The sequence below is a fragment of the Pempheris klunzingeri genome, chromosome 18 (genome assembly GCF_042242105.1).
Source record: "Pempheris klunzingeri isolate RE-2024b chromosome 18, fPemKlu1.hap1, whole genome shotgun sequence".
Classification (NCBI taxonomy): domain Eukaryota; kingdom Metazoa; phylum Chordata; class Actinopteri; order Acropomatiformes; family Pempheridae; genus Pempheris; species Pempheris klunzingeri.
Genome location: NC_092029.1, coordinates 11375600 through 11389040, shown reverse-complemented (window position 1 = coordinate 11389040; position 13441 = coordinate 11375600). Strand labels below are relative to the sequence as shown.

At 41.9% G+C, this 13441-nt stretch overlaps 1 protein-coding gene across 3 annotated transcripts in view; it reads right to left on the bottom strand.

Annotated features, from left to right (window-relative positions):
* nhsl1b (NHS-like 1b) overlaps positions 1-13441 on the bottom strand; it is a 100529-nt gene that overhangs the window by 14809 nt on the left and 72279 nt on the right. For 2 of the 3 annotated variants that reach the window (XM_070849037.1, XM_070849040.1), the window contains exons 2-3: positions 6251-6403; positions 1891-2018 (exon numbers count right to left, since the gene is read on the bottom strand). In XM_070849037.1, the coding sequence (XP_070705138.1) occupies positions 1891-2018; positions 6251-6403 (281 nt within the window). Of the gene's footprint in view, positions 1-1890; positions 2019-6250; positions 6404-10483; positions 10706-13441 lie in introns of those variants that run through there. The other variant, XM_070849038.1, reaches the window with a different exon arrangement.

Sequence of the window (13441 nt, the reverse complement as noted above, 5' to 3'; positions counted from 1 at the left end):
AAAGGGAGGAAAAGGGAGTGACAGCGGTGAGAGAGATGAAACACGATGAGGGATAATGAAAAACAAGGGAAAACAAAGATTTAGTCATTGAATTAGAGCACAGAACTGATGGATGAAGAAAAATGTCAAGATAATAGAAGAAAACGTGAGTGGAAAGTGGATATTACTGAATAGTAGAGAACTTAAAACTGACAGATTGTAAAATTTATATTGGCACAGACAAACAGACTTCAATATATTACATTGCTGTGACCTTTAGAAGCTTGTGATGCTGTAAAGCTGTTTCATAATCAATCAAACCCAAATGGACACACACACACACAAACATGTATTAGAGTAAACCAACGGAGCGGGTGACGATGGCAGGATAAAGGCAAGAGAGCGAGGAGAAGAGAGAGAATCACTCATGCATTAAACTGTGTTCACACTAAGAGTTCTCAATGCTGAAGCAGAATTTACTGCAGAGAAGCAACAGACAACACATTACTGCTGTATCCAGGCTTGAAATCGAGCTGTTCGCCAGCAGAAAACCAGCAATATCTAGTCTGCTGGATGTTTTAGTCAATGTCCATCTGAGATTCAGGGTGCAGTGAACACAAATAATCCCACATTGTTGTGATTATAGATCAGTTCCAATGGCAAAATCATTAGTCTTCACTTTCACTGTATCCCACAAAGTTTGCCTGGCTGCATCTGGAACAGGTTGAACTTTTCCACCATGAAAAAAAACAGCTTGTGAGAAATCCTCGGGGGGACTACATTGATCAGAAAGGAGGTCCAGAATCTCCCAAATACATCCAGTAACCATTTCCTCTGTCCATTCCTGTTTATACTGCCCAAAACATCAGACTGGCTAGACAAGATGGCTATTAGTGCTTTCATACAAACCACGCATGGATGGATGGGTAAATGCGGAGAGGCAACAGAGGGGGGGAGGACAGGGGGCGATGTAAAGAATGGATTTCGGCAATAGTTTGGTTGTAGGCACGGCTTGTTATTCTGCATCATTGTGGCTCAACCAGGACCCTTGTTTCTCCTTTTGAGGCGGCTGTCGGGCAAAGTTAGGCTCACTGGCCTCGGGACAACAGGAAGTGACGGGGAAGAGAGGAGAGCGGGGAGGGATGGCAAAGAGGGCGAGGTGATTGGCTTGGGTCGAAGAGAGGGATGTTGATGGGAAGACAGATAATGAGAGATGGGAGTCGTCAGTTTTGGAAAGACAACAGCGTGTTATGAAGGTCGAGGTACGCATGAAATGAGCGGGTGGCATCGTGGGTCTCTGGGGGACAAAGGAGACTGTTGATAATGACAGTGAAAGACCCTCTGACCTTTTCAGGACCCCTCATATCACATTGTGTGGAGGAGAATTAAAAACAGGGAAAGGAGAGGAGACATATCTGACTGTCAAACCATTTACACTTCATTTCTCACTAAAAAAAAGAGCAACAAATAATAGTTTCTGTCTGCGTTTGTTTTTCTGATAAGTTTTCTTTTCTTCATCTCTGTCTCTCTCCATCGATTGCCCTCCTGTGATGTTACAGTACTGCATGACAAACAACAGTCTCACTAAGTGTAGAGGAAAGTTTTCTGTAATGGAAAAGCAACAAAAGACTGCGAGTGATTTTTCCCTTTCTCTTTTACTGGTACAGATAAATTAGAATGGAAAGTGAGGAAGAGAGACAGAGACATTACTCCTGTAAACTTATATTGAAGTACTTTTCCATCTCTGACCACTAGAGGGCAGAACGACACTTTAAATCAGTGAGGTGCAACACTGCTGAATAAGCACTAGACTGAAAAAAGCAAACATACAGCACTTGTATGTTCTCAAAATGTAGTTCAGTTACACCTGGACAGTGTGTGTTTGCGTGCATTGTTTTTGTGCACGTGTACCTTCTTATCATTGTCATCATCCTCATCGTCCTGCAGGCTGCTGGTGGACTGTGAGGGGTCAGAGAAAGTGGGACCCTGAGAGTAGTACTGGGAGCTCCGGAAACCATCTTTCCTCAACTTGTCACATTCTGCAGGACAGACAGAAACAGAGAAAGGTGTTACAGACGAAGAAGACTTGGACTGCACTGATCTTTGGCAGTCATGTGAGTGCTTTCTGTGTTGGACGCTGCCAAACGCTGCTCACACCTCCTCTCGCCACCACCTGCTGTGACAGGAGTGTGATATATGTGTGCGAGTGTGTGTATGCCAAAGTGTGATATGAAGAGAGTTTACAAATGAATGCGTGTGTGTGTAACCAGAGGAGGGGGTATCAGTTTCAGTCTGTCACACGCAGATGGCAGAGCTGTCCTCTCCTCCATCCCCACCCCCCTCCCTGTATCTGAGGGGGCATTTAGCACATCATCTTTCTCTTTCTCCCTGCAAATATCTACAAGAGCATCCTTTGTCTGGTCTTTTAATAACTATAATCACGTAGTACTTCTTCTACAGCCTCAACACACATCAGGGGGATTTGTATGGGTTTGCTGATGCCTTTAACATGAAGAATAAAATACATTTAAACTGTGTGAGAGAAGTTTTCTCTCACACAGTTTAAATTTATTTTATTCTAAAGACAGGAGATAAAACAGAGCATTTCTGACAGAAACTGAACCGAGGGGCTGCATAAAGGGCAACTGCAAGATAAGTAAGTAATATCGAGGTGGAAATTAGCATTGCGCGTTCCCTTTAAATAACTTTTTTTTTTTTTATGATCGAATCTCGGCACTCGACTACATTGTTAACATATCAACCACCTTTTTCTTGTCTCTCTGTGTATCATCCCTGATCCATACAAATGTAAGAATCTCCCTGGTCTTTAATCTTGCATCTTTGCGACTTATTTAGTGTGTAATGTGAAAAAACCCTTTAATGAAGAGAATTTAATAATAATAATAATAATAAATTTTATTTAGAGGCGCCTTTCTGGCACTCAAGGTCGCCGTACAAGAAGACAGTAAATTTAATGGCACATGTGTACCAAAGCACATGCCCACCACTCATAGCCTGGCAGCTCAAAGATGCTGCTTTTGATCCCTTTTATTTGCCATCTATCTCCATAGCTAATTACAGCCCATCTCTGTGGGGAGAGACGCGCTGGTGCATGTATAATACTGCCACTTAATAGATCCTGATGGGGTTGACAAACGTAGCTACTGTAGCACCGGTGATGTGGTAGCGGTGTGGAAGAAGGGATTTAGAAAGCATGATGATAATGAGGACGATGACAAGTAGCAGAGCTATTAAGATGATTGGTGTTGCGTGATTGGGAACGGTTGATGAAATAAATACGCCTTGATGAGCTGAGTGGTGCTTGTTGCTAGGCAGAACAATAGGGAGGGGACCAGTAGGTGACATTGTGAAGACATGCAGAACAAATTATATGCACAGGGTGGATCTGTACACACAGTATTTTGCAGTGGAATGTATATCAAATTTGCAAATAGTGATTGACCTGAGTAGGAAATTGCTACAGATATGACAGATCGCATTTTTTGATCACTTGGAGGCATCGAAAACAACTTGTTAACACAACTCTGACATTATCATCACCTGTTCAGTTGATATGCTGAACTTGTTAGCAAATAGTTACAATCCTGACGTTACAGAGCAACAATAGAAAGTACTGAATACTGAAAAAATTAAGAAACACTGAAAGCACCTGGCTGCTGTGCGCAGAAATCAAAGCTATGTAAGCAGTCAACATAATCCCAAACAGTCACACTGCAGGCAATTAATGTTATAATTAAATTATTTAAATTAATTAAAAGTGACCCCTTTCACACTGTCGCATTGTTCTCACATTGTCATTTATTTGATTTTTTAAACGTATTGATTATAGCTGCTTTAAAGTTATTGAGCTTATTTGTCAATGATACACGTGAAGCTGATTATGATGAGAATGGATGTGGATTATGTAATTATGGAGATAAATTGTCTTGGAAGCATTTATTCAAATCTACCCCTTTATTTTACATAAATAAATGTAGTTAACACTGGGGGAAAAAAAACAGTGTCCCTTGTCATCACTGAATGACATCAGTGAATAAACTAATGCATAATTATTGGTCTAGTATTGACAACAATCATACAACTGTTATGCAAGTTCCCTGATGTATTTCGACCTGTTGACACGTTTTCTGTAACTCAAAGCCTCACAGCTAAACACGAGCTGAAACCCATGTGAGTGTATGACACGGACAAACAGTGTATGCACATTGCCATCTGATTGGTTATTGATTTGTCTGCTTAGCGGAGCAGAAAGCAGACTTGTGTACCTTGAAATACTCGTGCTGGTGGCACCGAACTAAGTGACTGATTTCATGTGCATGAGAAATGGGGTTGAGTCTGGTTTAACTTCCTGATATAAACTCTAAATTCCAAAATTGTGTAACTAAACTTACTGCCTTGCAGTTCTGAGCCTCTGACAACCAGTCAAGGGGTAATTTCCAGTGAGAAACATTCATGATTTGATCATTTCATCCTATTTGACATTTGTGTGAAACTTTGTCATAATTAACGTATGAATCCTCGAGTTATGGACTCTGGCCACAGCCACTGCAGAGGCATAAAAATACAGTTATTATTATAACACACATGTAAATTATGGGTGATTTATTGCTACAGAGATGGTTGTATGATTGTATTATATATGTATTAAGAACAACTGTTGCAAAGAAAACAATATATGAATTTCCCTAAGGCTGTGGGGCTGTGGCTGAGTGTAACCTACACTCTCAACTTCCCGTAAATTGACAAGAAAATAAAGAGCTAAAACACACACCAAGACTCAAATGGACAGCACAGGTGCTCTCATTGGACACCTGTCGTCTTTCAGTTGGGACCCCTGGGGCTGGGTGGGGATGACAGGATGAAGGGGGGGATTCAATCTCCCAGGTGGTGTTTGTGCGTTTGTGTAACTAACAACATAAATATTGCAGGAAGTAATGTGCAGTAGCAACAGCACAGGGGTCAATCAATGGAAAAAACACAGCTTGCATCGGGCGTGTGTGTGTTTTAAAGCAGGTGACTCAAGCTTCACACAGTCTTATCTGTCTTTCTCCCTGTATCAGTCGTTTTTATCTGCTGACACACAGGGCCACCCCAGCATGTAAACAACAAGCCTTTACTGTAACACATCCACCCATGTACACGCACCCACACATACCCATAAACACACTTCTCACAGTAAACTGTTATCTGACAAATAGGTGGAAGACACAAGTTTCCCAGGAAAAATGTGCCCACATTTACTGGTATTCCCACTTCCTGTTCTGTTGTGAGAGTATTAAAAAGTTGTCACTCTGCTGTGACTCCCTGTGTTTGTCCGTTTGACTGAACTGTGTCTGTTTTATCTCTAACAGGTAGTAGAGGATCTTACACTGTTGTGTTGTTGGCTAAACTTCAGACTGAACACAAATTACAGGTTTGGACATTTTTACAATGTTGTCGACAAACACAGCTGGTCTTTACCTTGTTACCAACCCATATGCGATGACGTCCTGCGACATTCCTACTAGTGGGATTAGTCAGTGTTTATACTTTGGTTGATTTGGCTGATATGGACGTAAATGATTTACTGGACTTGTCCTAGCTATAAATACCAGGGCATGTCCAATTGTGTTTTGAGAAAATGTAACTGAGACTTCATGGACCAAACAATGAATCAATCTATTGATAACATTATGGATCAATAGTTGCCAAAACATATTATTTCCAGACTTTTGAAAGTCTTTATCAACACATCTAAATTGTTACTATAAATGTAATTGTAAATAAATACGTTTACAGAATCCTTTTATACCAACAGCACTTAATGTGTGTTGTCACACCATAAACAACTATGATGACATGATTTTTGGTTAACATGAGTGATTGTGTAGATGAAATACTAAATTATGTGGAAAATCAAGCATTTTCAATGAGTATTTTTGAATTCAGGCATATTTCTAGCATTTTCCAAACTTTCAAGACTTTGTACAAAGCCCGAAATTGTCCTCTCCACCCGAGTGGCAAATGAGTCGTCTAATCCTGATTTAGTCTGTGATCATGTTGAATCTTGTCAGACCCCTTGAAGCGTTCAGTTGATGAGATCTAAGCCGCACACGATGACATGAACTGTTTATAATGTGCAATATGAGTGTTTGTTTTTATTAACTGCCTGTCTGCTTTTTAACCTGATGTTTCTTGTGTTTGGTAAGACAGGGACAAATTTCCACCCTGGAGGACATTTAAGTTACATGTGATTTGATTCAATCCTTACCTCGCAGGGCGGTCTTGAGGTTGACTTTGGCCTGACGGTGGAGGTCTTCTACGCAGGGTGGCCTGCTGCCTGGTAGGAAGACGTTCTCCTGCTGGTGCCACGGAGCTGTGTAGTGAACCGTCCACTTGCTCTCCTCATCCAGGTTAGACACAGCTGCAGAGACAAACAGATTAGGTTATGAAATGCTGTTTAACTTGACTTATATTTCCAGTTTTATTGACCCCAGTGGATGTCCTGCAACATTTTTTACAACATCATCTTCTCAAGAACAGTATTGTTGTCAAACTCAAAAAAGGTCAAAGATATCTCAGCTATAGTTGAGCACATTTTCAACTGATATCAGTTTGAAAACAGAAACTGTGGACTACAAAATGTCCTGCACACGTAGTACTGGTTATTTGAGGGATTTGTTTGTACTGGGTGGACAAGAGGAAGCGGAAGGAGATTGAGGTGCTTTGCATCAAGGTGTCAGTCTCCACACCAACAACATGACACTCATCTGAGACATCACACAGAAGGCCACGCAAGTTAAAGGGGAGGGGGGATAGAGAGTTAGTTGGAGGGAAACACTAAGCAGATGATGTCCAAAAAAAAACTCTCTCAAGATCACTTAAAAGCAACTAAAAAGGCAGGCCAGACATCCAACTATCTTTTTTTGTATAAGACCAAAAAACAATAATTTTCCCTCTATTTCCCTCTATTTGTTTCTTCTGATTCTGATTTTCCAAAGCACTCACTGAGTCAGAAGTCACAAAGATATTAACAAGACAATATGGTGCTTTTCCTGTGGCTTGTACGGCAAGATGATTCAGGAATAGTACAAAAAGACAACTGTTTTCCTTTTCAATTTGTCTCCTGATTTTCCAAAGCACGTCTCTCATCCAGAAGTCACAGAAGTATCAACTGTTTTTCCTTGCTTCTAGTCGTGGCTTGTACTGGAGCTGATTTGTAAGCCATTCTAAATACAAGTGTCAGCAAAACAACTGAGGTGTAAATATCAATATCAACAAAACACACACATACACTTCCCAGAAGTTTGGCTTACCAAGTGAGCGTATCCAAGCCAAAGTTGGTGATCGTGGATGTAGGACTATCTCCATTGAGCCTCATATTAGTTAGGACTGCTATTTGTTTGTCTCTGTCCTGACCATCACAACATGTCCATCTGACTGCAAATGAAGGAGGAGTTTGGAGGAACCAGGAGGAGGGGGACGGATCATGAAAAGGGGCTGGGAGTGTGTGGACTGTTTTTGTTTGAGGGCTTTTCCACAGGTGCTAATGAGCCATAGTAGGATGCATAGTGTGTGTGTGTGTGTGTGTCGGGGGAGGACAGAAGGCCGAGGTATGGGTGTAGCACAGGGGCCTATGGCTGCAAATTGGTCTTTGGAGAAAGTGTGAGACAGTCTATAAGTGCTTTGATATGCAGATAACCTCTGATAGGCTCCAGCACTGACCATCTTAACAGCCCGTCCGTCACCAGTTCCTCTTTTCTTATATGTGACCCTCATGAGAGGTTTGCAAACCTAAAAGTTATGGCAAAGTAGAGCATAGTTTTACAAATTTATAGGGGAAAGTTCTGTGTGCCAAATCCTGCTGCTGCCGCTGACTAATGGCGCCTTAACATCCGTCTCTACAGCTCGTTGAGGGGAGACGCTGAGCAGACATCAACTGCTTCTCCAGCAAAGGTGGGGGGTCATTGTGTTTATTCATGTCTCCACTCACTCGGTTGCCAAACAAACTTTTTTTTTTGTTTTTTCTTCATTCACAAATCTCCTCTTTCTCTTCCAAATTTTTGCTGCTACCTTCAAACCCATGCATTTGTTGCATGTTTAGCGATGTGGGAGAAGAGTGCAAAAAACACACACAGAGTGTAAGCCTGGGTCCCACTGTCCATGTTTGCTTTAAACCATAACCGTGTGAGTAACAATGCAGGGAGTAGAAACAAGCAACAGGAAAGCAATTAGAATATGTACATGTAATTAACCTCTTATCTACATATCTGGCACTGCAAACTGCATTTACAAAAGTTTGAAGGTAGGAGTCAATGAAAACCTACAACAGCCTCAGTTATGTGTCTACATTATATAAGGGTGAGTGATGGGCGCAAACTGCTAGACAGTGTGGATATGTAAATAATGTGTCCCTGTGACTGAATATCCGTGTTGCTACACATGCTATTTGCAGTATGCCTACAGTGTGGTCAGATCAATCGATGAAATACATCACGAGGCAAAACTCTTCTGACCACAAGTACGGACTGGAGCGCTGAATGAGGCTGAAACACACTAACCACAAATGCCACTTGCACATCGCTCAGTGGAAGTGGAACTTGAAATGTAAAGGTTAGAAAAGGAGGCTAGTTTGGATCTCACAGAGCCCCCAACTCTAAAATAACTGTCGCAGCGAGGCAGTGACGCCCCAGCTAGATGTGAGTAAGAGTACATTTATATCGACTTGCCTGTCTAAATAAGAGTTTTTCATGATCTTTTTCTTTTGTAACCCATTTTTTGAATTTCTTGCTCTCTCTCACACACTCAGCACAGGTAACCCTCCCCCACCCTCCTTTCTGAACATGGGGGTTTGAATAGACCTCAACCAGGCAATAGGAGACCAAGGACATGAGGTCTGTGGACACAAAGCCTGTATTGTCCCCTTGCATCAGTCTCCACATCAGGCCTTTCAGTGCCACAATACCCCCCCAGCCCCTCAACACACACACACAAACTCAGCCTCGCACAGACTGAACTGTGGCGCGAAAGTCTTTAAGAAGTCTACTAATCCCTCTGTCCATTGACATCCCAACTCTCCCCACGCCCATTGACAAACAGGCTAGTGAAAACTCTGCAAGACACAAACAGGCTATCAGGTGCATCAGAGCTAACAGTGAAAGGCTACATACAATAATCCCTGGGAAATGCATCTGCATACACACACACACAAGACCTATCAGCTGTTATGCTCAATAATAGTGATCAAATTATATTGATGATGTCTATATGTTAATCCTGAACCCTGATCACCCACCAACCACTAGGGCACTGACTTTTCATAATACACTTCCTGTGTGTCAGAAGGGTTGGTATAGGATTGATTCAGGTCAGTTTTTGATCAGTAAAGTCATTAAAAGTGTCTACGTATCTTTTTAATTCAAACTTATTTTAGGGAATATGCCTCTTTGCAGGCGTTATCAGATAGTGTAAAATATTTAAAAAATGTTTTCTACCCGTTATATTTTAAACATTAAAATATCAAGGATATCCTAATGACCCATCAAATATTTTTTAACTTTAGATCAAAATCTATTTGCAAGTCCAGTTCCTCCACTTTCTATGTTCAAATCATTTGTGCGCTCTTATATTACGAAAGGGATGAGGATATAAGCACACCATACTTTGGACTGCAGTGGAGGACCTCAGGGGCTCAGCCAAGGAGCAAAGTGCAGGCATGTGCAAGTTGAGGTGTGAGAAGTAGGAAAACGCTGAGCTAATGATTAATAATATCACCTCAGCCTTGACTGCAACACACAAGCAGGCTATAAATACACCTGAGATTAGAGTAGGTACAAGCAGCTTGCCCTGCATCAACCAGGTCTTTGTTAAACATCCTTACATGCCTAATACACAGCCACTGATAAAATAATTGGAGCATTAACTAATCCTCCTAACCACAATTTACCTCATATGCACGGCATACAGAACTAGTATGGTTTCCTTTGATAAAGCCGAAATTAGCAGAAAAAATTTAGAACCAAATAAACTTTAAAATTATTCCAAGAAGAAAGGACTATTTGTAATAAAGTAGCTGTGATTTTAAGTGTTTCCAGCTGCCACCTTCACAATTGTCGGGTCATTTAGTGCTAATTGTTGTTGGCTCTGGGAAGGTTTTGCCCAGTGGTTACCTGGTAACAGGGTGTAACAGAGGGTTGTCTTTGGGCTCAGCAGAGGCAGCAGTGGAGCAATGTACCCACAGGAAACCATTGGTTATGATACAATGATACACAAATCATTAAAGATGGGGTGTGCCCACTTTTTAGACAGAAAAGCTTTAATTAGAGCATCTCTTTAAATTAGTTGATAACCCATGAAAAGCTGTAGGAAATTCAGACGCGTATGTAAATAACCTTCCTGTCAAAATAATGCAATGTTCATTTCTAGTTTTCATATGGAGAGTATGTCCAAGCTACTCCGTTAATACATTAATGATCGATATAAAACTGAAGTTAACGTATCTTACCCTTCCTTTTGAAGTATTTAATCACAGATTTCAACGAGGTCCCGATAAACACCATTATTCCAGTTGAGTGTATGCGTCTCTCTCTTATTAAAAAGTGCCCTTGTAAAGCACAAAAAACTGACAAATCCAGGGAGTGAGAGAGAAAGTAGACAGGATGGAGGAGTGCTGGCGTCGACTCTCCTCCACTCACATTCTCACTACACGGCGGCTTGGTTAGCAGTGTGTGTGACCGTCTACTGTGCTGACAATGAGCCTCTGCCCCTATCTCTCTCTCTCTCTCTAAACACACACAAGGTCCGCCACTCCCCCCCGTCATCAGCAGCACCACCACTCCTCCCCTCAGGCAGCCCAGTCCTTGGAGACACACACACACACACTCACACACACAGCGGGAGGGGTGTAGGACCGGCCCCTCTGTTCCTCTGTGCTTCGGTTACCAAGGAGTTCTGGCTGCCTCTCCCTTCATTTCTCATCATCAGTCGCTCTCTCGCTCTGTCTTTCTCTCTCTGGACTTTCTTTCTTCTTCACTCTGCGGGACTCAGAATATAGCTGAAAGTTAAACATGCTTTATTAGAGCAAACGGGCAGACGTTATTTTGCTGTGGAGGACGACTCTTATTTAATTCCCCCACACTCTCTCTTTCTTTTTTATTTTCTATACTTCCTACCCAGTTCTGCTCTCGTAAAAGCAATCAGTGCATTGCCGCTTTCACTGCCACGGCAGACTTGTTTGGGGAATATTTCTGCATCTAATTAAACTATCAGCCACCCCTACATGAGAGCCTGTAGCCTGAAAAAAAAAAAAAAAAAAAACATGCTGAGCTTTTCACATGGCTTTCTCAGGAGGATGCAGCTTCCACCTGCATGCAAAGTGTAATGCAAACTGGAAACATCATTACACACAATACAACACACTGAAGCACTGACGTTTATCTCATTTGATCTCAATTTATACCATTTTCTTATTTGTAAAACATAGCACCGAGACTGAAAATGACCACACAGATTCCAGACAAATTGTTGATGAAACCCGCCAAATTAGATTATGCTCATTTTCTCTGTATTAATCCTAATTTTTCTTCTATCTGGCTGTTTTCTATCAACTCCTCTTCCTCCATCTGATTGTTCCTGGCCTGCTGTGTGCGCACATGTCCACTGAATCTGTGCCACATGAATATAGATCACATACAATCCTCCTATTGTCCAATCTGCTCACAATCTATCACACACACACTCCGGCCCACCCATTCAAACATGCACCTACGCACACACACACACACACACACACACACACACAGAAGGGCAGGGCTGCCCCTCCTTCTGCGACCGTATTTCTTTTCAACCCAAATGGTTGAGGAGGGGGAGCTATGGAGGGGGCTGCAACAAGAGCTTGAATGGGACTGAAAATGATCCTTGATTTTGTGGGTAAAAAGGTTTTCCCTCTCATCCCACTCCCCCTCAAAACCTTGGTGATCTGAACCTTTCAGCCTGTCTGAAGTGGATTTGTATGTGTGTATATTTGCTCATGTTTACTAGCATTTGTTGTGTCTGCACGGTCCACTGTATGCTGTGAAGTATCTTCTGTAACACTGTGAATGCCATATTCCTGTTGAAAGTTCAGCACATGCTTAACGTTTTCAAAAACACTGCAGCTTCCATACAGATGACGGTCCACACATGCATGTAAACTAAACTGCAGAGCTACACCAGTCAATGTATGCATACATCTGCTAAACAGAGTTGTCAACTTGAAGTTGATCAAAAGTGTCTGCTCAAATGTTTGAACCAGAGATTCTTAATAACAGGTGCAGATGAAGTGTGTTTTCTTTTCAGTCACACTATTAATAGTTAATGTTCGATCTGCTACATGCATGAACTGGTTCCTGGCTCTGGTTTTGCCTTTCCTTCTTATGTATAAGATAAAATAAGATAAGATAAGATATTCCTTTATTAGTCCCACAACGGGGAAATTTACATTCATCACTGTAAGGCTTTGAGAAAATGAGAGGGGCATTTCTGTTTCTATAGACTTCATAGTTACATATATCAAAAACAATTATCTACAGATTAGCGTAATATAAAATTAATCATTAATTACAGTCCTACGTAATATGAACTAATTCGGATCAACAGTAAATTAAGGTCTGTCTCAGGTCACCATGTCGGTCTGAAAGGGTTTCTGTAGAGTCGCCATGTTCTGCCAGAAGTCTCTGTTTGGCTTGCATTTCGACTGTTTGGCACGCGTACAGTATTAGGATCATTTATGCAGACGCATGCACTCGCAGCATCACTCATTAAAGAGCCTATTGTTCTCAGGACAGTGTCAACACGCACGCACGCACGCGCGCGCGCGCGCGCGCACGCACACACACACACACACACACACACACACACACACACACACACACACACACACACACACACACACACACACACACACACACACACACACACACACACACACACACACACACACACACACACACACACACACACACACACACACACACACACACACACACACACACACACACATACAGTGTGGCAGACAGGTCAACAGCTCTATCTGCTGAAGGAGGGCTTCTAATCTAGGCCACCCCTAGGATTAGGCCTATCTATCCATTCAGCCATACGTCCATACATCCTTCCGCACATTCCCAGTGAAGAATGGAGGACCCCCCCCTCACCGCCCCCCCACGTCCTGGCCCAAACAGCATCAATCTTTCATCTGTTCATACTCTAAGCTGCATATGAAGGAAGCGTGCAGACTCTGTGGATGAAGCCTGGGCCTCCCCCCTGGGGAAAAGCTTATTTAGCAGGACAAACATCACAGATTATTATGATCTTAATTATATTAAAACTTTGTTATGCAATTAATAAATCTACCTAAACTGAGACACAGTTCGCTTTTTCATTCTTCTTTACAACCTAAGTGTAATCCTTAAACTCACCTATTAGC